The 22,707-nt window shown below is 50.1% G+C and overlaps 1 protein-coding gene across 1 annotated transcript in view; it reads right to left on the reverse strand.

Annotated features, from left to right (window-relative positions):
• LOC142920796 (adhesion G protein-coupled receptor L3-like) overlaps positions 1-22,707 on the reverse strand; it is a 42,642-nt gene that overhangs the window by 18,885 nt on the left and 1,050 nt on the right. Inside the window, exons 2-5 of the mRNA XM_076062880.1 lie at positions 16,971-17,242; positions 11,598-12,177; positions 4,004-4,107; positions 3,283-3,445 (exon numbers count right to left, since the gene is read on the reverse strand). Of these exons, the coding sequence (XP_075918995.1) occupies positions 3,283-3,445; positions 4,004-4,107; positions 11,598-12,177; positions 16,971-17,242 (1,119 nt within the window). The remainder of the gene's footprint in view (positions 1-3,282; positions 3,446-4,003; positions 4,108-11,597; positions 12,178-16,970; positions 17,243-22,707) is intronic.

Genomic DNA, 22,707 nt, shown 5'->3' on the forward strand with positions numbered 1-22,707 from the left:
TAGACCATTGTCTCCCTAGTACACACACACACACAGATCCCCCTGTAGCCTACATAGACCATTGTCTCCCTAGTACACACACACAGATCCCTCTGTAGCCTACATAGACCATTGTCTCCCCAGTACACACACACACACAGATCCCTCTGTAGCCTACATAGACCATTGTCTCCCTAGTACACACACACACACAAATAATCCTCTGGAGCCTATACACTACACTACTATACACTACACTACTATACACTACACTACACACTACTATATACTACACTATACACTACACTATACACTACTATACACGACACTATACACGACACTATACACTACACTATACACTACACACTAGTGCTGTACTAGTGACGAATTGGCAAGTGACGTGACAACCCTTACTAGTTGGTTGCGTCGGGTGGTGGCGGGTTTAAGGACACACACTGATACATTTACACGATCTAACCCCCCAAAAAAACTCCACTATTGGTGAGAATGTGTGTGATTGGATGTGGTTTTCTCACGTGATATCCTCAAGGCAACATTGCTGAGCGGTGCTTGAGCCCCACATCCCATCTAGCCACGTCTCACCACCTCCCACACTCCACAAAGACAAAAGGACCCCCGCGTGTAACCTTAACAGACCGTTGCACCAAGTGGCTGTTAGCGAGAAGCAACGAATGAAGGCCGTCAAGGCACACGAGAGGGGTGGGTGGCAAGCACCACGCCCGGCCGCCTTTGTCTCCCCAGTGGAGATGTTTTTTTACTAATCACTGCAGGTACTAATTTGAGGCCGAGTCGACCAAGCGGAGGCCCGGGACGAGTTCAGATGATGGTCACTGGCTGTTGGTGGCCGTGAGCGGGAATCAAATTCGGGTCGCCGGGTTCGTAGCGCAGCGTAGCGCTGACCGCTGCACCGCCGCTCCCCACCCCGCACGGAGGGAGGCACAGACACAGACTGAGACAGCGAGACAAAGGGAGATGGGTAGGGGGGGGTGGATACAGAGAGAAAGAGAGACTGAGATAAGCAGGAGATAGACAACCGGAGAGAGATAGACAGAGAAGCACAAAGAGATAAAGATACAGAGATAGGGTGACAGAGAAAAACAGATAGGTAGAGAGAGATAGAGAGAGAGGCACAAAGAGACAAAGATACAGAGATAGGGTGACAGAGAAAATAGATAGGTAGAGAGAGATAGACAGAGAGAGTTCTACAGAAATAAAAGCATGAGACGCAAAAACGGAGAGCGAGGGGACGGGGGGCAGAGAGAGCGACACACACAGACACACACACAGACACACACACAGACACACACACAGACACACACACAGACAGACACAGACACACACAGACACACACAGACACACACATACAGACACACAAACAGACACACACACACAGACACACAAACAGACAGACACAGACACACACAGACACACACACAGTTACACACACAGACACACACACAGACACACACACACAGACACACACACACAGACACACAAACAGACACACACACACAGACACACAAACAGACACACACACACAGACACACAAACAGACACACACACAGACACACACACACAGACACACACACAGTCACACACACAGACACACACACAGACACACACACAGACACACACTCAGACACACACAGACACACACACAGACACACACACAGACGCACACAGAGTCACACACACAGACACACACAGACACACACACAAACACACACACAGATACACACGCAGACGCACACACAGTGACACACACACACACACAGATACACACACAGACACACACACAGATACACACACAGACACACACACACAGATAAATAGAAAGAAAGATGGAGATAGGAAGATGTGAAACAGACACGCAGATAGAGACACTGATACAGAGGAAGATTTGGGAGACAGAGACACGGAGATACAGGGAGACGTGAGAGACAGAGACGCAGATAGAGACTCGGAGACAGGGGGAGACAGAGGGAGATGTGAGAGACAGAGACGCAGATAGAGACTCGGAGACAGGGGGAGACAGAGGGAGACGTGAGAGACAGAGACACAGATAGAGACTCGGAGACAGGGGGAGACAGAGGGAGACGTGAGAGACAGAGACGCAGTTAGAGAGTCGGAGAAAGGGGGCGACAGAGAGAGAGGTGAGAGATAGAGACGCAGCTAGAGAGTCGGAGACAGGGGGCGACAGAGGGAGACGTGAGAGACAGAGACGCAGCTAGAGACTCGGAGACAGGGGGAGACAGAGGGAGACGTGAGAGACAGAGACGCAGCTAGAGACTCGGGGACAGGGGGAGACAGAGGGAGACGTGACAGACAGAGACGCAGATAGAGACTCGGAGACACGGGGAGACAGAGGCAGACGTGAGAGACAGAGACACAGCTAGAGACTCGGAGACAGAGAGAGACAAAGGGAGACGTGAGAGACAGAGACACAGCTAGAGACTCGGAGACAGAGGGAGACAGAGGGAGACGTGAGAGACAGAGACACAGCTAGAGACCCGGAGACAGGGGGAGACAGAGGGAGACGTGAGAGACAGAGACGCAGCTAGAGACCCGGAGACAGGGGGAGACAGAGGGAGACGTGAGAGACAGAGACGCAGATAGAGACTCGGAGACACGGGGAGACAGAGGGAGACGTGAGAGACAGAGACACAGCTAGAGACTCGGAGACAGGGGGAGACAGAGGGAGACGTGAGAGACAGAGACGCAGCTAGAGACTCGGAGACAGGGGGAGACAGAGAGAGACGTGAGAGACAGAGACGCAGATAGAGACTCGGAGACACGGGGAGACAGAGGCAGACGTGAGAGACAGAGACGCTGCTAGAGACTCGGAGACACGGGGAGACAGAGGGAGACGTGAGAGACAGAGACGCAGCTAGAGACCAGGAGACAGGGGGAGACAGAGGGAGACGTGAGAGACAGAGACACAGCTAGAGACTCGGAGATAGAGGGAGACAGAGGGAGACGTGAGAGACAGAGACGCAGATAGAGACCAGGAGACAGGGGGAGACAGAGGGAGACGTGAGAGACAGAGACACAGATAGAGACTCGGAGACAGAGGGAGACAGAGGGAGACGTGAGAGACAGAGACGCAGATAGAGACTCGGAGACAGGGGGAGACAGAGGGAGACGTGAGAGACAGAAACGCAGCTAGAGACCCGGAGACAGAGGGAGACAGAGGGAGACGTGAGAGACAGAGACGCAGATAGAGACTCGGAGACAGAGGGAGACAGAGGGAGACGGGCGGAGGCGGAGGGCGGGCGGACTCACCGACGGCACCCGCAGGACAGGGCCTCTCCGCCGTCTTGCCCGGCGGCAGCTGGGGCCACTGGACGGCGTGGGCGAGCGTGGGGGGACAGAATGCGGGGTCGCGGGTGCCGCCCTCGCCGCCGTCAGCGGGCGCCGCGTCTCCCGGTTTCACGTCGGTTGTGTCCTGCGGTGGCGTTAAAGAGTGGAGCGCAGCGTTGCAAGTGTTGAACCTCTTTCGCCAACCGTGCAGAGCCAACCGTGCTAATCGGAGGTGCGGTGCGCCAACCGCCACCGCTCACCACCACTACCATCAGCAACAACAACGCCACCACCACAGTCGCCACTACCACTGCCAACAAATATAAAGATCCCCCACCCCCCCCGTATAACCTTTAACAGACTGTAGGGGCAAGTGCTGTTCGCGAGCAGCTATGAAGGCCGGCACGGCACGCAAGGGGATGGGTGGCCAGCACCATGCCCGACCGCCTGCGGTGATGTTTTTACGCACCGTACCAGCTAATTATTTGAGGCTGAGTCGACCTAGGAGAGGAGTCCCAGGACCGGTTCAGATAATCGTCACCGGTGTTGGCCGTGAGCGGGAATCGAACTCGGGGTCGCCGGGTTCATAGCGCGGCGTAGCGCTAACCGCCGCACCACCGCTCCCCACCACTATCACCACCACCACCACCACCACTACTGCCAACACTCTTGCTGCTACCACCACCGTCACCACCACCGTCACCTGCGGCAGTTGCGCAGGGATGGGCGGCACCGTCGCCACGCGGCTCCGCGGAGGACTTGCGGTGCCGCCTCCGCTGGAAGGCCCCGACGTCGAAATCTCGTGCACTGCATTGTGGGAAACGCAAAGAACAAAACGACCGCATTGATGACACGGGCGCGACCGGCTAACATTTACATAGTCGACGGCGGCAAGAGCAGCGACGGCCGGCCGCTCCATTCGACACCGCCTATTGGCACGATCGGCTACGTACGGCGCGGAAAAACTTCAACGTGCAAACATTCACAACCCAAGCGCAGCGGCGCAGGGCTACCAAACGTCCTGCACTGGCCGAACGTTCCCCGGTTTCAGGAAGGCCATCCCCGGTGTCCCAAAGAGTTCAAAGCTTGAGCCGCTTCAAAGTTTTCTGGCCTCATGCTCGACCCATGGGGGGGGGGGGGGGCAGCTGGCGAGCGCAACGTCAGAGACAAAAGCCAAGGAGGAGGCCTCCTCACGCACCTCCGATTAGCGCAGTCGGCCACGCGGGGCGCGAGAGAAAGTTCCAACGTACCGCCCCGATCGCTACCGTCGAACAAAGTCGGTCACCGTGTGAAAAACAAGAATAGGCTTGACCCCTTTCTGGCACTAAAACAGGAGGTGTTAAGATGCTCAAACACTAAAACAGACGAAACCTCACACAAGCAATCACGTCCGAAATAACCGCGCACATATCTGTGGTGAACTTGCAAACGGAAACATCACGCTCTGGTAGTATGTGATGCACTGTCTTTGAAACGTATTGGCCTGCACCAGAGACAGCCGTCTTAATGGCCCAGTCCCATCAGTGTCTCACCAGAGAATGCCGAAAGGTGACCAGGACAAGGACAACGGTACTATCGGAGCCTTGATATCTCGGGGGTGAGCAGCTACACCATCGGGAAATATTGTTTTGCCAGTATCAAAAGTATTGAAAGATAAGAATAGGTTTTAGCCCTTTCTGCCAATAACACAGGAGGTTTGATTCAAAGCTTCCGTGACTGCAGGGATTCATATTCTTGGTTCTTTTGGTAAAGTCACCACCATGTAGAAGGGAAACAATAAAATAATAAAAATATAAAACAATAAAATTCTCACGACGTTTCGACTGCAACACAAAGCAATCATCATCAGGTGTGAAAACCACAGCAAGAAAAAACCACAGCAAGAACATTTTCTTGCTCTGGTTTTCACACCTGATGACGATTGCTTGGTGTTGCAGTCGAAACGTCGTGATAATTTTATTGTTTTTTTATATTTTTATAATGGCGAAAATATGGGTGGATTCTTTCAGACAGCATACATAAAAACAAATTTCGTCTCCCCCCTCCTCTTTTCAAAAAATAGATGGACTAGTCCTGGGCAAACTGCCAATCGCTGCGCGTGACGCAAACGTTATTTTTTTATATATATATATAAATAAATATGCCGTTTTCAAAATACATTTATGCAAACCGACACACCTGATGATGACCGTTTGAGTTATGGTCGAAACGTCGTGAGAATTTTTTATTGTTTTATATATATTTTGTTATTTTGTTGTTTCTCTTCAACGTGACTTTACCGAAAAAACTAAGAATATGAATTACTGCAGTCACGAAAGCTTTAAATCAAAATTTAATATCATCCCTCTTTTTTAATTGAGATAATTCAAAACGTTCGTCTTTGCTGATGTTGCTGGGTGGCAACTTAGCGTTTTTGAGGGTTGCAGCGATTTCAGATCTTGCTACGTCTGCAGCGATGGGACTCAAGCCCTTGAGTGCAACGTCGACATGGGCAAAGATATCATTAACCGGTAAGTGTCTCGGTGTGACAGCAAAGTTTAGACCTTTAGCTAAAACGGATTTCAGACCATCAGAAATGGAACTGTTACTGCGATTAATTATGACTTTGTTGACGTCTATCTTTTCGGTGTGTGGGTCCGATTATTTGCTGGAGAGGTGCTTGAATTTGGAAATCAAATTGTCCCTACATTTGGTCGACATAGTGGCAGCCGAAGAGATAGTCATATTGTCTACATGTTCCCAATCCGATGTAGACATTGTTGCTGTCAATGTTAAGTGTGATTTGTAGAGTGTCTTGTCTAACTGATCGAGTTCGGTGCGTGTAAGTCTGATTTTTTCCGAGATAAGAGCAAAGCTAGTTCTAGTTAGAATTCGTTTTGCATTGAGAGAAGTTGCAACAGAAGAGGTTAGTGTAAATGCGGTTGGTATTACCTTAGAGTCGCGGCATCTCTTCAGAAAGGTGAGAGACTCGATTAGTTGAGCCTTCTTATCCCGGAGTCTGTTGAATGATCTTAAGGATGTGTGAAATCCCTCCTCGTAGAGGCGGTTAAATTTCGATTTAAAGCTTTCGTGACTGCAAGGATTCATCTTCTTTGGTTCTTTCGGTAAAGTCACGTAGAATGAGAATAAAATAATAAATTGATAAAATAAAATAACACAATAATATTCTCACGACGTTTCGGCCACAACACAAGCGGCCTTCATCAGGTGAAGGGACGAGACTGTCTGGTAGGACAGCGCTGGAGTGAAAAAAAGCCACGTTCAGATCACGACCTTTAAGCTGTGTCAGAAGAAACAAAGCGCCTTGACAAAGGAATTAGCATATAATTTAGCATTGAAATGGCTGAGTGATTAGCTTGTGACTGGTCACAGAAATGGCTATGTTAAAGTTAAAGCATACACATCCGCAGAGGCACCCCTTGACAAAGGAATTAGCATAGAATTTAGCATTGAAATAGCTAAGTTAAAGCATACACATCCGCAGAGGCACCCCTTGACAAAGGAATTAGCATAGAATTTAGCATTGAAATAGCTGAGTGATTAGCTTGTAACTGGTCACAGAAATATCTATGTTTAAAGTCAGAGCATACACATTCACCGAGGCACCTAGTACAAATCAAACGGGAGAATTTAGCATTGAAATAACTAGGCGAATTTAGCATTGAAATAACTGAGTGATTAGCTAGTGACTGGTCACAGAAATGGCTATGTTGAAGTCAAGATCTACACATCTGAGCTATTCACAGTAACTGGGTATACAATACAATGTATAATGAATACTACATAGTGAACCAATAAAAAACTAAAATATAAATTACCTTAATGTTATCAATGAACTCTATATTCTCCAATCAGCTAAGCTACCAACAATAAGTCGTTATATATCACAATGCTATATGGCGAAAAAATGGGTGGATTCTTACCCTCAACTTTAGCAACACGGATAGCTACGGGCCCCGTTCAGACGGACGAGTTCATCCAAGGTCGGAACAGAGGAGGGGGAGAGAGACAGCTGCGAGGCGCTATTATACTCCATGTTGTAAACCATACCATTAACCGTGGTGTGAGAGGTATTAAGAGTCAATGCTGGTGAAAGAGCTGCGGTCTGAAGGTCATCGTAAAATACATTTAATTAAGAACGGAAATGGTTTAAAACATCTTTCCAATGGTTACTAAGCCAGAATCCATCTTCTCGGTTGAAATTGTCTCTGTGCTTGTATATGTGAATGGCCTCATGAACGAATCTCTCATGGTAGCCGGTTGGTTTGCAAAGAACCTCCGTCTTGGAGAAGTCAATGTCATGTGAGCCCACTGAATTATAACAGTGATCTGCCATGGCAGTGGAGTTCGTCCTACCGTGTTTCAAGTCTGCTTTATGTTCACGGATGCGGTCCGAGATATGTCGTTTGGTTTCTCCAATGTAGCTACTACCACAGAGGCACTTTAGTTTGTAAACCCCCGGGTACTGTATGTCTGGAACAGCATCTTTTACAGATGGAACCAGATCACGGATTTTATGTATTGTGTTGAATCGGACCTGGATCTTGTGTTTATTCAGGATTTTGGAGATCTTTTTAGTGACCCCTGCAATGTAGGGTAAGGTGATGGTTTTGAGTGGCTCCACAAGAGAATCCTTCTTCATGACTGGAGTGATGGCTTTGCGGATTGTGTAGTCGGAGTAACCATTAGCCCTGAGAGCCTGGTGTACGTGCCTGAGTTCACTGGTAATGTGTTCCTGGTCGGAAATGCATTGGGCTCTATGGTATAGAGCCTTGATGAGGGAGTTCTTCTGGAATGGATGGTGGTGGGAATCCGGTTTCAAGTAAGCATCTGTATGTGTGGCTTTCCTGTAGACAGAGTGGCTCATTGAACCATCATGTCTCCTTTTAATTAAGACATCCAAAAAGGGGAGTTTGCCATCTTTTTCGACCTCCATGGTAAATCTGATGGCTGGGTGTATGGAATTGATGTGGTCGCGGAATTGGTCTAGAGCAGGATGGCCATGTGGCCAGATGACAAAGATGTCATCCACGTACCTCTTCCATAAGGTCGGGCGTAGAGTGGCAGTCTGGATGGCGTCAGTTTCAAAATTTTCCATGAATACGTTGGCTACACCTGGAGATAGGGGGGAGCCCATTGGGGTGCCCTCAGTTTGTTTGTAGAAAGTTCCATTCCAGGTGAAGTATGTGTTGGTTAAGCAATGTCTCACAAGGGGGGGTACACCCACACACCGAAAAGATAGACGTCAACAAAGTCATAATTAATCGCAGTAACAGTTCCATTTCTGATGGTCTGAAATCCCTTTTAGCTAAAGGTCTAAACTTTGCTGTCACCCCGAGACACTTACCGGTTAACGACATCATTGCCCATGTCGACGTTGCACTCAAGGGCTTGAGTCCCATCGCTGCAGACGTAGCAAGATCTGAAATCGCTGCAACCCTCAAAAACGCTAAGTTGCCACCCAGCAACATCAGCAAAGACGAACGTTTTGAATTATCTCAATTAAAAAGAGGGATGATATTGTCGTCCTCTCAGCCGACAAGGGCAATGCCACTGTCATCATGGACAAAACAGAATATAACAACAAAATTCAAGAACTACTCAACGATGGCAGCTATACAAAAATAAAAAGAGATCCCACCAACAGCCTGGTTACCAAAACGAACAAAATCATCTCTGATTCAACAGAATTAATTGATGAGACCAAACAGTTCTCGTTGAAACCCTCTGCTGCCAGACCACCAAGATTATATGGCCTTCCAAAGATACACAAAGAAGATACACCCCTTCGTCCCATCGTCTCTACTATCAACTCCCCCACCTATAAACTGGCACGTTTTCTTGCTGATATACTGCGACCTTTCACTGGAAAAACCACCTCTGCGGTACTAAATTCTACTCACCTGGTATCGACAATGAAAGGCATTTCCCTGTCCCCAGACGACCTGCTTGTCAGTTTTGATGTGGTGTCCTTGTTCACCAAAGTCCCGGTACCTGACACCATCACTATCATTGAAGACCTGGTTCATCAAGGACTGCACACTGATGTACCCCCCCTGGTGAGACATTGCTTAACCAACACATACTTCACCTGGAATGGAACTTTCTACAAACAAACTGAGGGCACCCCAATGGGCTCCCCCCTATCTCCGGTTGTAGCCAACGTATTCATGGAAAAAATTGAAACTGACGCCATCCAGACTGCCACTCTACGCCCGACCTTATGGAAGAGGTACGTGGATGACACCTTTGTCATCTGGCCACATGGCCAGCCTGCTCTAGACCAATTCCGTGACCACATCAATTCCATACACCCAGCCATCAGATTTACCATGGAGGTCGAAAAAGATGGCAAAATACCCTTTTTGGATGTCTTAATTAAAAGGAGACATGATGGTTCAATGAGCCACTCTGTCTACAGGAAAGCCACCCATATAGATGCTTACTTGAAACTGGATTCCCACCACCATCCATTCCAGAAGAACTCCCTCATCAAGACTCTATACCATAGAGCCCAATGCATTTCCGACCAGGAACACATTACCAGTGAACTCAAGCACGTACACCAGGCTCTCAGGGCTAATGGTTACTCCGACTACACAATCCGCAAAGCCATCACTCCAGTCATGAAGAAGGATTCTCTTGTGGAGACACTCAAATCCATCACCTTACCCTGCATTGCAGGGGTCACTAAAAAGATCTCCAAAATCCTAAATAAACACAAGATCCAGGTCCGATTCAACACAACACATAAAATCCGTGATCTAGTTCCATCTGTAAAAGATGCTGGTCCAGACATACAGTACCCGGGCGTTTACAAACTAAAGTGCCTCTGTGGTAGTATCTACATTGGAGAAACCAAACGACATATCTCGGACCGCATCCGTGAACATAAAGCAGACTTGAAACACGGTAGGACGAACTCCACTGCCATGGCAGATCACTGTTATAATTCAGTGGGCTCACATGACATTGACTTCTCCAAGACGGAGGTTCTTTGCAAACCAACCGGCTACCATGAGAGATTCGTTCATGAGGCCATTCACATATACAAGCACAGAGACAATTTCAACCGAGAAGATGGATTCTGGCTTAGTAACCATTGGAAAGATGTTTCAAACCATTTCCGTTCTTAATTAATTGTATTTTACGATGACCTTCAGACCGCAGCTCTTTCACCAGCATTGACTCTTAATACCTCTCACACCACGGTTAATGGTATGGTTTACAACATGGAGTATAATAGCGCCTCGCAGCTGTCTCTATCCCCCTCCTCTGTTCCGACCTTGGATGAACTCGTCCGTCTGAACGGTGCCCGTAGCTATCCGTGTTGCTAAAGTTGAGGGTAAGAATCCACCCATTTTTTCGCCATATAGCATTGTGATATATAACGACTCATTGTTGGTAGCTTAGCTGATTGGAGAATATAGAGTTTATTGATAACATTAAGGTAATTTATATTTTAGTTTTTTATTGGTTCACTATGTAGTATTCATTATACATTGTATTGTATACCCAGTTACTGTGAATAGCTCAGATGTGTAGACCTTGACTTCAACATAGCCATTTCTGTGACCAGTCACTAGCTAATCACTCAGTTATTTCAATGCTAAATTCGCCTAGTTATTTCAATGCTAAATTCTCCTGTTTGATTTGTACTAGGTGCCTCGGTGAATGTGTATGCTCTGACTTTAAACATAGCTATTTCTGTGACCAGTTACAAGCTAATCACTCAGCTATTTCAATGCTAAATTCTATGCTAATTCCTTTGTCAAGGGGTGCCTCTGCGGATGTGTATGCTTTAACTTAGCTATTTCAATGCTAAATTCTATGCTAATTCCTTTGTCAAGGGGTGCCTCTGCGGATGTGTATGCTTTAACTTTAACATAGCCATTTCTGTGACCAGTCACAAGCTAATCACTCGGCCATTTCAATGCTAAATTATATGCTAATTCCTTTGTCAAGGCGCTTTGTTTCTTCTGACACAGCTTAAAGGTCGTGATCTGAACGTGGCTTTTTTTCACTCCAGCGCTGTCCTACCAGACAGTCTCGTCCCTTCACCTGATGAAGGCCGCTTGTGTTGTGGCCGAAACGTCGTGAGAATATTATTGTGTTATTTTATTTTATCAATTTATTATTTTATTCTCATTCTACGTGACTTTACCGAAAGAACCAAAGAAGACAAAGCGGACTTTCAAACTCCAATCCAACCTCTCCCCATCGCCCCACTCTTCCACACCCCACCCCCCCCGCTCCCCCCAACCCACAACCAACCCCACCGACACCCTCCCGCTCACCCGCGGCGGGGTCCCGCGTGCCGAAGCGCAGCGCGTAGCGCAGCGCGTGGTGGTTGTTCCACACGTAGAGGGCGCGGTCGCGCGCGTTGTACTGCACCGACGTGATGAACCGGAACGGGTTGGGGAACGGGACGGAGACGCGAGCGTCCCGCCGCGAGTCGGTGTCGTACACGTAGTCGATGCGGTCGCTCGTCCCCCCTCCTCCCCCTCCTCCTCCTCCTCCTCCTCCTCCCGCGGCGTCCGCCCCTCCGTCGCCGTCGTCCTCGTAAGTCGAGCGCAGGACGTGGAGGACGCCGCACGCCATGAAGGCGTCGGAGGCCGAGCGCTTGACGTAGGCCGTCTCGAAGGAGGCCTCGACGCGCATCGCGCGCGGATTTAAGCGGCTCACCACCATGCGCCCGTGGTTCTGCTCCGTGGCGTAGACGACCCAGAGGCCGTGCTCGTCGGCCGCCAGGTCGATGTCGGACTTGCCGCCCCAGCGGTAGGGCGAAGTGTCGTGGTAGTTGGCGTTGGGGATGAACGCCTCGCCGCCCTTGACGCGCGTGCGCAGGTCGAACTTGACGACGCTGCGCGTTCGCTCCTGCGACGGCGCACAGCGTGGGTGGCAGGGAGAGGTTAAGTGAGTGAGTGAGTGTGTGGTGAGGTGAGTGAGTGTGTGGTGTGTGTGTGGTGGAGAGGTGAGTGTGGGTGTAAGAGGTGAGTGAGTGAGTGTGTGGTGTGTGTGTGGTGGAGAGGTGAGTGTGGGTGTAAGAGGTGAGTGAGTGAGTGAGTGTGGTGTGTGTGTGGTGGAGAGGTGAGTGTGGGTGTAAGAGGTGAGTGAGTGAGTGTGGTGTGTGTGTGTGGTGGAGAGGTGAGTGTGGGTGTAAGAGGTGAGTGAGTGTGGGTGTGTGTGGTGGAGAGGTGGGTGAGTGTGAGAGGTGAGTGTGTGTGTATGTGTGTGGTGGAGAGGTGAGTGAGTGTAAGAGGTGAGTGAGTGAGTGTGTGGTGAGGTGAGTGAGTGTGGGTGTGGTGGAGAGGTGAGTGTGGGTGTGAGAGGTGAGTGAGTGTGTGTGTGGTGGAGAGGTGGGTGAGTGTGGGTGTGAGAGGTTAAGTGAGTGTGTGTGTGTGGTGGAGAGGTGAGTGAGTGTGAGAGTGAGAGGTGAGTGAGTGTGTGTGTGGTGGAGAGGTGAGTGAGTGTGGGTGTGAGAGGTGAGTGAGTGTGGGTGTGAGAGGTGAGTGTGGGTGTGACAGGTGAGTGAGTGTGTGGGGAGAGGTGGGTGTGTGGAGAGAGGTGAGTGAGTGAGTGTGTGAGGGAGAGGGGGTGGGGAGAGGAAAGGTGAGCGTGAGAGGAGAGTGTGAGTGTGTGTGCGTGTATGAGTGGGTGAAGGTGTGAGCATGAAAGATCCGGGCGTGGTGGTGGTGGTGTTGGCCACGCCAGCCCCTCGTACGCTGCGCCTGCCCATCATAGGTGCTGCTCGCTAACAGCGCTTGCCCCAACAGTCTGTTGAAGGCTCTACAGGGGATCTTAGTCTTTGATGAGCACAAGTGAAGTGCGTGGGGGCGCTCCTCACAGTGTGTGAGGGAGAGCGGAGGTGAAGGTACAAAGGTGTTTGAGTGCGAGTGTCTGAGTGTGTGTGTGTATGTGTGTGTGTATGTGTGTATGATAGTGTAGCGGTTAGCGCGCTGCGCTACGAACCCGGCGACCCGGGTTCGATTTCCTCTCACGGCCAACACCGGTGACGATTATCTGAACCGGTCCTGGGCCTCCCCTAAGTCGACTCAGCCTCAAATGAGTACCTGGTGCGGTGGATAAAAACATTGCCACTGGGGAGACAAAGGCGGTCGGGCGTGGTGCTGGCCACCCACCCCCTCGTGTAACGTTCCGGCCTTCATAGCTGCTCGCTAACAGCACTTGCCCCTACAGTCTGTTAAGGCTATATGGGGGATCTTTATCTTTGTGTGTGTGTATGGCTGCTTTGGGTACGCGGTCCAGACCTCCCCAGAGACCCTGGCTGACAGAGGAGGTGTTCAGGATGGTTGAGAAAAAGCGACAGGCCCACGCTCATCGGCTACAGCATCCCACGTTGGAGAATGAGGAGGCTTACCGCATCCTTCGCTCGGAGGTTCGGAGAGCCGTGAGGCACTGCAACGATGGGTGGTGGTCGCGGGTTGCTGTGGAGATGGAGTCTGCCTCAATGGCCCGCGATCACAAATCTCTATTTAACTCCATCAAAAAAGTAACCTGCAGCGCCACACCTATTACCATCATTAGGGGAAAGAACGGTGATCCAATCTCTGACCCCCAGGAACAGGTTTGCAGATTTGCTTAGCATTTCTGTGAGGTCCTGGGGGAGGGGGAATCCCTCAGCCTGGAAAACATCATGGGACAAAGTGGGGATGACCCTGCTGAGGCTGCGGTGCCTCAAATATTGGAGGAAGAAGTCACCCCCTGTGAGTGGCTGGCTGATGTGCCATCCATTGAGGAAGTACTGAAGGCGATCCAGAGCCTGAAACCAGGAAAGGCACCGGGCAGAAATGATCTCCCAAGCGAAATGCTGAGGGATTGTGGCGTTTGTGCACAGACTGCCCTACATGACATCATAACAACAGTCTGGACCACTGGATGGGTTCTGCAGGATTGGAAGGATGCCCTGGTGGTCCCCCTCTTTAAGAAGGGGGACCCCACAGACTGTAACAACTACAGGGGAATCTCAAGGATTATTCAACATCGCCTTGCTAGGCACACTGAGGAGAGGCTGGCGGAGCTCCAATACGGTTTCAGGAAAGGGCGGTCCTGAACAGATGCCATATATTCTGCCCGTGTGCTACAGCAGAAGTGTAGGGAATTCCAACAAGACCTGCATCTCTGCTCCATTGACCTGGTCAAGGCCTATGATACCATCAATAGGCCTGGGCTCTGGGTTGTTCTTCGTATTTTCGGAATCCCTGAGCCTCTGCTCATGATCATTAAGGACCTTCATGATAGTGAGCGGGCCCAGGTAAAACTACGTGGCCGGGAGTCAGAGCCATTCCCTGTCCACCTTGGGGTGCAACAGGGATGTCCCCTGGCTCCAACATTATTTAACATCTATTTCGACCACGTAGTTCGTGAAGCCTTCAGTAGCTGTACCCGAGGAATTTCCATCTGGTACAGGTAGAATGGGAGGCTGATTGATGCCCGGGTGCGGTCAAGGGATGGCTCCCTATTGGTCAACCAAGTTATGTATACCGATGACCTGGTAATAGCAGCTCACTCAGAGGAGAAATTGGAGGCGCTGCTGCTGAAACTTGAGTGTGCCATGAAGTGGTGGGGCCTTACCATCAGCCCCACCAAAACTAAGCACCTGCCTGGGTATTTTGTACCATCGGACACTCCACCCCCACAACTCCCAATCGGTGATGGGGCAGTTGTGGAGAGAGTGGAGAGTTTCCCATACCTGGGCAGTGTGCTCATGACAGGCTCCGGTTTAACAGCAGAGGTCTCACTCCGAATTAGTCGAGCGGCAATATCTTTTCATCGTTGCATAAAGCTGTGTGGAAGCTACCTGGTCTGTCACTCCGCAAGAAGCTTCAGGTCTTCTCTGCCACAGTCATTCCCTCCCTTCTCTATGCTTGCGAAACGTGGACACCCCTAATGGAACACCTTCGCCAGTTAGAAACATTTAGGCTGGCCTGCCTACAATCCATCCTGGGTTTAACCAGACTGGATTGTGTGAGGAGTTCACAATTCCTCGAAAGATCTGGACAAAGTCCCATCGGTGAGCTCCTCCGGCAGGCAAGGCTGCGTTGGCTGGGCCATGTAGCCCGCATGCCCAAATCGCTTTTGTTCGGCCGGATCGAGGTGGCTAAACGGGCGCAGCACGGGCTAGAGAAGAGATGGAGTGACGTGGTACAGGAGGATGTGGAGCTGAGTGGACTTGCCAATGACTGGTACCAGCGGTGTCAAGATCGGCCTCTGTGGAGGAGGCTTGTGAAGGACGCTACTGGGCAGTTGTAGGCAGTCGCCCTCCAACAACAACAGAGGGTTTAGGAGCGACGCTCACAACAACGAGCGGAGCGCCGGGTGGCTAAAACACAGCAAGTTGGCACAGTAGGGGGCACAGGTGGTGCATCAGCCGGTTATCTCGGTCATCTCAGTCAGTCGACCCATGGCACCTGGGTCTGCCCCGTGACCTCCTGCCAGCGGGCATTCGACACTTCACGTGGCCTCAAGGTGCACATGGCCTGGCACAAGCGTCGTGGTGACGTCACCGCCACTTAGTGGCGAAAGGCGGTTGTTGTTGTATATACAGCTCACAACTGGAGGGCTCTCGCTCCCCAGTTAATGCATTCAGCAACTGCAATGTTTACTGGAGTTCTGAGCTCAGTCTACAAACTATAAAACTATTAACTATTTTTATTTTACAGGTCAGGACCACTGAGCCGGGATAGCTCTTTTTCAGAAGCGACGTGGCCACTAAATGATCGCTCAACGGAGTGGAAATGTACAGCAGCCAAATACTCTGAACGCGTGACGTCGATTCTCAACGTGGAGGGAAAAAAACGGAAACCCAGAGGAAAAATCCACGAGGAGAACACGCAAACTCCAAATATACAGCAGCAGGCGTCAGGGTCGGGATTGAACCCACGAGCTTATGTATACCAGGCGAGGTCGTAAACATCTCTCCACCATATTCTTGGTTCTTTCGGTAAAGTCACGTAGAAGGGAAACAATAAAATAATAAAAATATCTCTCCACCAGTCATTGCAACAGTCCCTAGCCTGATAAAAGTTTAGTGTCAGCGTATGTGTGGGTGCCCCCACCTGGAAAGAGAAATCAAAGTTCTATCCAGCCCTCTGGCAAAAGCTCTCTCCCCACCGCCGTCCTATACTTCGGGTAATGAACACGATTAATAATTCAACACATTTGGTATTCGCGCCAATCTGAGAACCGCAGGGGCCATCACGAATGAAGGCGCCATTTCACAGACGGGTATACGCTGCCAGTAGGGGGAAGGGGCGACGTTGCCAAGTGGTTTCACCCATGGCCTCTTGTATACCAGGCGAGGTAGTGAACATCTCTCCACCGCGCCGCCCCTACGGCCCCTATCGTCATCATCATTATCATCACGGCTCTGTCGTACCAGGCAAGGTCCACCAAGCCATACAGCTCTTTTCCAGAAGCGAGCTGGCCACACAAAATGACAGCTCAACCAAGCGGCTTCTCACGTGGCAAAGTAATAGCGGCCAATTACTCTAAAAGCGTGTGGATTCTAAACGAGGTAGTTAACATCTCTCCACCGGGGCGCCCCGACCGCCCCTACCGCCCCTACCACCCCTACCGCCATCTGCCGTCCATCATCCCACTGGTGCTCACGCGGAAACCCCCCCCCCCCCCCGGCGCCGGGCACCGACCCTGTTGAAGAACACAGCTCCGTCGTACACCACGAAGCCCGTGCCATCGACGCGGTGCGGCAGCTTGTAGTTGGTGAGCGGTCGCCTGGCCAGGATGTCCTGGAGGGAGGCGTACTCCACGAGTCTGTCGGTGCGGAACGGCGTCCACGGCATGACGTACACCTTGTCGGTGGCCTGCAGCGGGTCGCGGCACCACGAGCCGGCCTGCTGCTTCGCCTCCAGGAGGTGCGAGGCCTCGCCAATGAGGAGGACGCTGCCCGGGCACGGGAAGACTGCCCAGGGAAAACGAGGGACAGACGAATGAACGAACGGTCGGGTCAGGGATTCGCGGCTGCTCCCTAAGTTGATATTCTATCAACTGAAAACGTTTTTTTTATTCTTGGTTCTTTCGGTAAAGTCACTACCACGTAGAAAGGAAACAATTAAATAATAAAAATATAAAACAATTACATTCTCACGACGTTTCGACTGCAACACAAGCAATCATCATCAGGTGTGAAAACCACAGCAAGAAAATTTGAAAAAAAAATAACCGCCACTTTTTTCAAATTTTCTTGCTGTGGTTTTCACACCTGATGATGATTGCTTCTTGTGTTGCAGTCGAAACGTCGTGAGAAGTTTATTGTTTTATATTTTTATTATTTTATTGTTTCCCTTCTATGTGGTGACTTTACCGAAAGAACCAAGAATATTAATCCCTGCAGTCACAAAAGCTTTAAATAAAAAAATTAAAACTTTTTTAAATATTTGAGCAGGTAAGGCCCACTGAGCCACGAAACTCTTTCGCCGAAGCAACTTGGCCACACAATTGACAGATCAACGAAAGTTTCTTATCATGTGGAAATGCACAGCAGTGTCCAAATACTCGCAATGCGTGATGTTGATTCTACACGCGGAGGGAGAAACTGGAGGACCCAGCGAGAACTCCACATGACCACAGGGTTAACGTGCAAGCTTCCAAGTATACAAGCCTCAGGGTTGGGATCGAACCCACGACCTCCTGTATACCAGGCGAGAAAGTTGACACCCCGCCACCGTTTGCATGCGTGTACTGATGGGCGTATGTTAACATGGGTGCCGTCTGCATCGCAGCAGAGCCTGATGAAGCCGAATTTGAGCAGGTAAGGCCCACTGAGCCACGAAACTCTTTCGCCGAAGCAACTTGGCCACACAATTGACAGATCAACGAAAGTTTCTTATCATGTGGAAATGCACAGCAGTGTCCAAATACTCGCAATGCGTGATGTTGATTCTACACGCGGAGGGAGAAACTGGAGGACCCAGCGAGAACTCCACATGACCACAGGGTTAACGTGCAAGCTTCCAAGTATACAAGCCTCAGGGTTGGGATCGAACCCACGACCTCCTGTATACCAGGCGAGAAAGTTGACACCCCGCCACCGTTTGCATGCGTGTACTGATGGGCGTATGTTAACATGGGTGCCGTCTGCATCGCAGCAGAGCCTGATGAAGCCGAATTTGAGCAGGTAAGGCCCACTGAGCCACGAAACTCTTTCGCCGAAGCAACTTGGCCACACAATTGACAGATCAACGAAAGTTTCTAATCATGTGGAAATGCACAGCAGTGTCCAAATACTCGCAATGCGTGACGTTGATTCTACACGCGGAGGGAGAAACTGGAGGACCCGGCGAGAACTCCACATGACCACAGGGTTAATGTGCAAGCTTCCAAGTATACAAGCCTCAGGGTTGGGATCGAACCCACGACCTCCTGTATACCAGGCGAGGAAGTTGACACCCCGCCACCGTTTGCATGCGTGTACTGATGGGCGTATGTTAACATGGGTGCCGTCTGCATCGCAGCAGAGCCTGATGAAGCCGAATTTGAGCAGGTAAGGCCCACTGAGCCACGAAACTCTTTCGCCGAAGCAACTTGGCCACACAATTGACAGATCAACGAAAGTTTCTAATCATGTGGAAATGCACAGCAGTGTCCAAATACTCGCAATGCGTGACGTTGATTCTACACGCGGAGGGAGAAACTGGAGGACCCGGCGAGAACTCCACATGACCACAGGGTTAACGTGCAAGCTTCCAAGTATACAAGCCTCAGGGTTGGGATCGAACCCACGACCTCCTGTATACCAGGCGAGGAAGTTGACACCCCGCCACCGTTTGCATGCGTGTACTGATGGGCGTATGTTAACATGGGTGCCGTCTGCATCGCAGCAGAGCCTGATGAAGCCGAATGTCCACAGGGAACGATCGCGTTTCTTAAACATGCACATGTGGCATGTGCATCGGGAGCTTAGCGTGTGGCATACATCGACTGATTCATCGTCGCACGTCGGTTACAGTGAGGGAAAAAAAGCATTTGATCCCCTGTTGATTTTGTACGTTTGACCACTGACAAAGAAATGATCAGTCAATAATTTTAATGGTAGGTTTATTTGAACAGTGGGAGACAGAATAACAACAAAATCCGGAAAAACGCATGTCAAAAATGTTATAAATTGATTTGCATTTTAATGAGGGAAATAAGTATTTGACCCCCTCTCAATCAGAAAGATGTCTGGCTCCCAGGTGTCTTTTATACAGGTAACGAGCAGAGATTAGGAGCACACTCTTAAAGGGAGTGCTCCTAATCTCAGCTTGTTACCTGTATAAAAGACACCTGTCCTCAGAAGCAATCAATCAATCAGATTCCAAACTCTCCACCATGGCCAAGACCAAAGAGCTCTCCAAGGATGTCAGGGACAAGATTGTAGACATACACAAGGCTGGAATGGGCTACAAGACCATTGCCAAGCAACTTGGTGAGAAGGTGACAACAGTTGGTGCGATTATTCGCAAATGGAAGAAACACAAAAGAACTGTCAATCTCCCTCGGTCTGGGGCTCCGTGCAAGATCTCACCTCGTGGAGTTGCAATGATCATGAGAACGGTGAGGATTCAGCCCAGAACTACACGGGAGGATATAGTAATAGGTTTTACCCTTTTTAACTGGCATCAATGATCTCAAGGCAGCTGGGACCATAGTCACCAAGAAAACAATTGGTAACACACTACGCCGTGAAGGACTAAAATCCTGCAGCGCCCGCAAGGTCCCCCTGCTCAAGAAAGCACATATACATGCCCGTGTGAAAGTTTGCCAATGAACATCTGAATGATTCAGAGGACAACTGTGTGAAAGTGTTGTGGTCAGATGAGACCAAAATGGAGCTCTTTGGAATAAACTCAACTCGCCGTGTTTGGAGGAGGAGGAATGCTGCCTATGACCCCAAGAACACCATCCCCACTGTCAAACATGGATGTGGAAACATTATGCTTTGGGGGTGTTTTTCTGCTAAGGGGACAGGACAACTTCACTGCATCAAAGGGACGATGGACGGGGCCATGTACCGTCAAATCTTGGGTGAGAACCTCCTTCCCTCAGCCAGGGCATTGAAAATGGGTCGTGGATGGGAATTCCAGCATGACAATGACCCAAAACACATGGCCAAGGCAACAAAGGAGTGGCTCAAGAAGTTCCAGACCTTAATTCCATAGAAAATCTGTGGAGGGAGCTGAAGGTTCGAGTTGCCAAACGTCAGCCTCGAAACCTTAATGACTTGGAGAAGATCTGCAAAGAGGAGTGGGACAAAATCCCTCCTGAGATGTGTGCAAACCTGGTGGCCAACTACAAGAAACGTCTGACCTCTGTGATTGCCAACAAGGGTTTTGCCACCAAGTACTAAGTCATGTTTTGCAGAGGGGTCAAATACTAATTTCCCTAGTAAAAATGAAAATCAATTTATAACATTTTTGACATGCGTTTTTCCGGATTTTATTGTTGTTATTCTGTCTCTCACTATTCAAAAAAACCGACCATTAAAATTATAGACTGATCATTTCTTTGTCAGTGGGCAAACGTACAAAATCTGCAGGGGATCAAATACTTTTTTTTCCCTCACTGTAAATACTCGGGTGAAATAAAACCCGTCGTGGACACAGGCAATTCAGCTGTTGCAACAGAAACAGCTGGCATGCAGAGAATTGTGGGGTTTCCCAGGACGCGCCGAGGCTTAGCCTAAACGAATTTCGACTGAAGGTGTTGTTACTGGGATTGCCGCAAAATATTTTTTCGCGATACGCCATCAAATTTCACAACGGGACGATTTCCCAATATTCGTTGAGGCGCTCGTACTAAGCACGGCGTTAGTTCCGGTTGCAATCAATGCAGTCTCCGAGGCTTATGAACGCACGGCGCAGACGGCCACGCCAGAAACGCGGTCGGCAATTACGCGAACCGTGGCAACGACGATGTCACATAGTCGCCACGCCGTCAATGAACCCCGGAAAATTGTTGGGAACCCGTCGGTTCGATTTTATAATAACTTTTGGTGAGCGCACGCGCAGTTGAATTGTTTGGTTTTGACAGCCGTTACCTCAAGCTCGGCGTGGTACGGGCGTGCGTTTGTGCGCTTGTGCGTTTCGTAATCACGCCGAACATCTTCCAGTCCGCAAGGCGGAATGGAAAAGGCACCCGGATTAGTTTGCCTCTGTGGATGTGTAGGTTTTGACTTTAACATAGCCATTCCTGTGACCAGTCACAAGCTAATCACTCAGCTCTTTCAATGCTAAATTCTCCTGTTTGATTTGTACTAGGTGCCTCTGTGGATGTGTAGGCTTTGACTTTAACATAGCTATTTCTATAACCAGTCACAAGCTAATCACTCAGCTATTTCAATGCTAAATTCTCCTGTTTGATTTATACTAGGTGCCTCTGTGGATGTGTATGTTTTGACTTTAACATTGCCATTCCTGTGACCAGTCACAAGCTAATCCCTCAGCTATTTGATATGTAAACCCCTTTGTCAAGGTGCCTCACTTTAAAAGTCGCTACGAATCTTAACACCGTTCATTGAAGCTCTGTCACCCTGAAGACGGCCCGCTTGCGTTGTGGCCGAAACGTCGTGAGAATTTTATTGTGTTATTTTATTATTTTATTCTCATTCTACGTGGTGACTTTTACCGAAAGAACCAAAGAAGATGATGAATCCTTGCAGTCACGAAAGCTTTAAATCGAAGAAAAAAATGCACCCGGATTAAGTTGCCATAGCCGCAGCGAGATAGAGTAACGGATGCGGAGTGCCAGGTGCACACAATAAAAAAGTGTACGGGGTCAGTGGTGGACTGCAAGCGATTAGCACGCCGACCTTTGAACCCGGTAACCCCAAACTAAATTCGTGCTTACGTGAGCCCAACAGCAGCGGCGATTATTATTTAAACCCGTCACGGGCCTCCACCCTTTGGTTTGACCGGTGCGGTGTGCAGTAGTAAAACATCGCTGGCAACTGGGGGAGACAAAGGCGGCCGGGCGTGGTGGTGCTGCCCGCCCGCTCCACCCACGCCCCCTCGTGTACGCCGTAGCGGCCTTCACGTCGTGCCGCTCGCTACGAGCACTTGCCCCCCACAGCCTGTCGAAGGCTGTGGGGGGCATCGCGAGGTGTCCCCGTGAACCCCCGGTGACGACGAGCTCGAATATCTCTCTCGCTCGCGGCCAAAATCGGCGACGATTAACCTCGACCGGTACCCGTGCCTGCCCCTAGGTCGACTCGGCATTTAGTTCGTAGCTGGATGCAGTGTACGAACACGGCCGCTGGGGGAGACAAAGGCGGCCGGGCGTGGTGCTGCCCGCTCACCCACGCCCACCACGTGTACCACAGTAGCGGCCTTCACGTGGTGCCGCTCACCCACCACGTGTACCACAGTAGCGGCCTTCACGTGGTGCTGC

Source organism: Petromyzon marinus, unplaced genomic scaffold (assembly GCF_048934315.1).
Source record: "Petromyzon marinus isolate PM22_M1 ecotype Great Lakes invasive population unplaced genomic scaffold, UKy_Petmar_22M1.pri1.0 PM_G_Scaffold_76, whole genome shotgun sequence".
NCBI classification, from domain to species: Eukaryota; Metazoa; Chordata; class Hyperoartia; order Petromyzontiformes; family Petromyzontidae; genus Petromyzon; species Petromyzon marinus.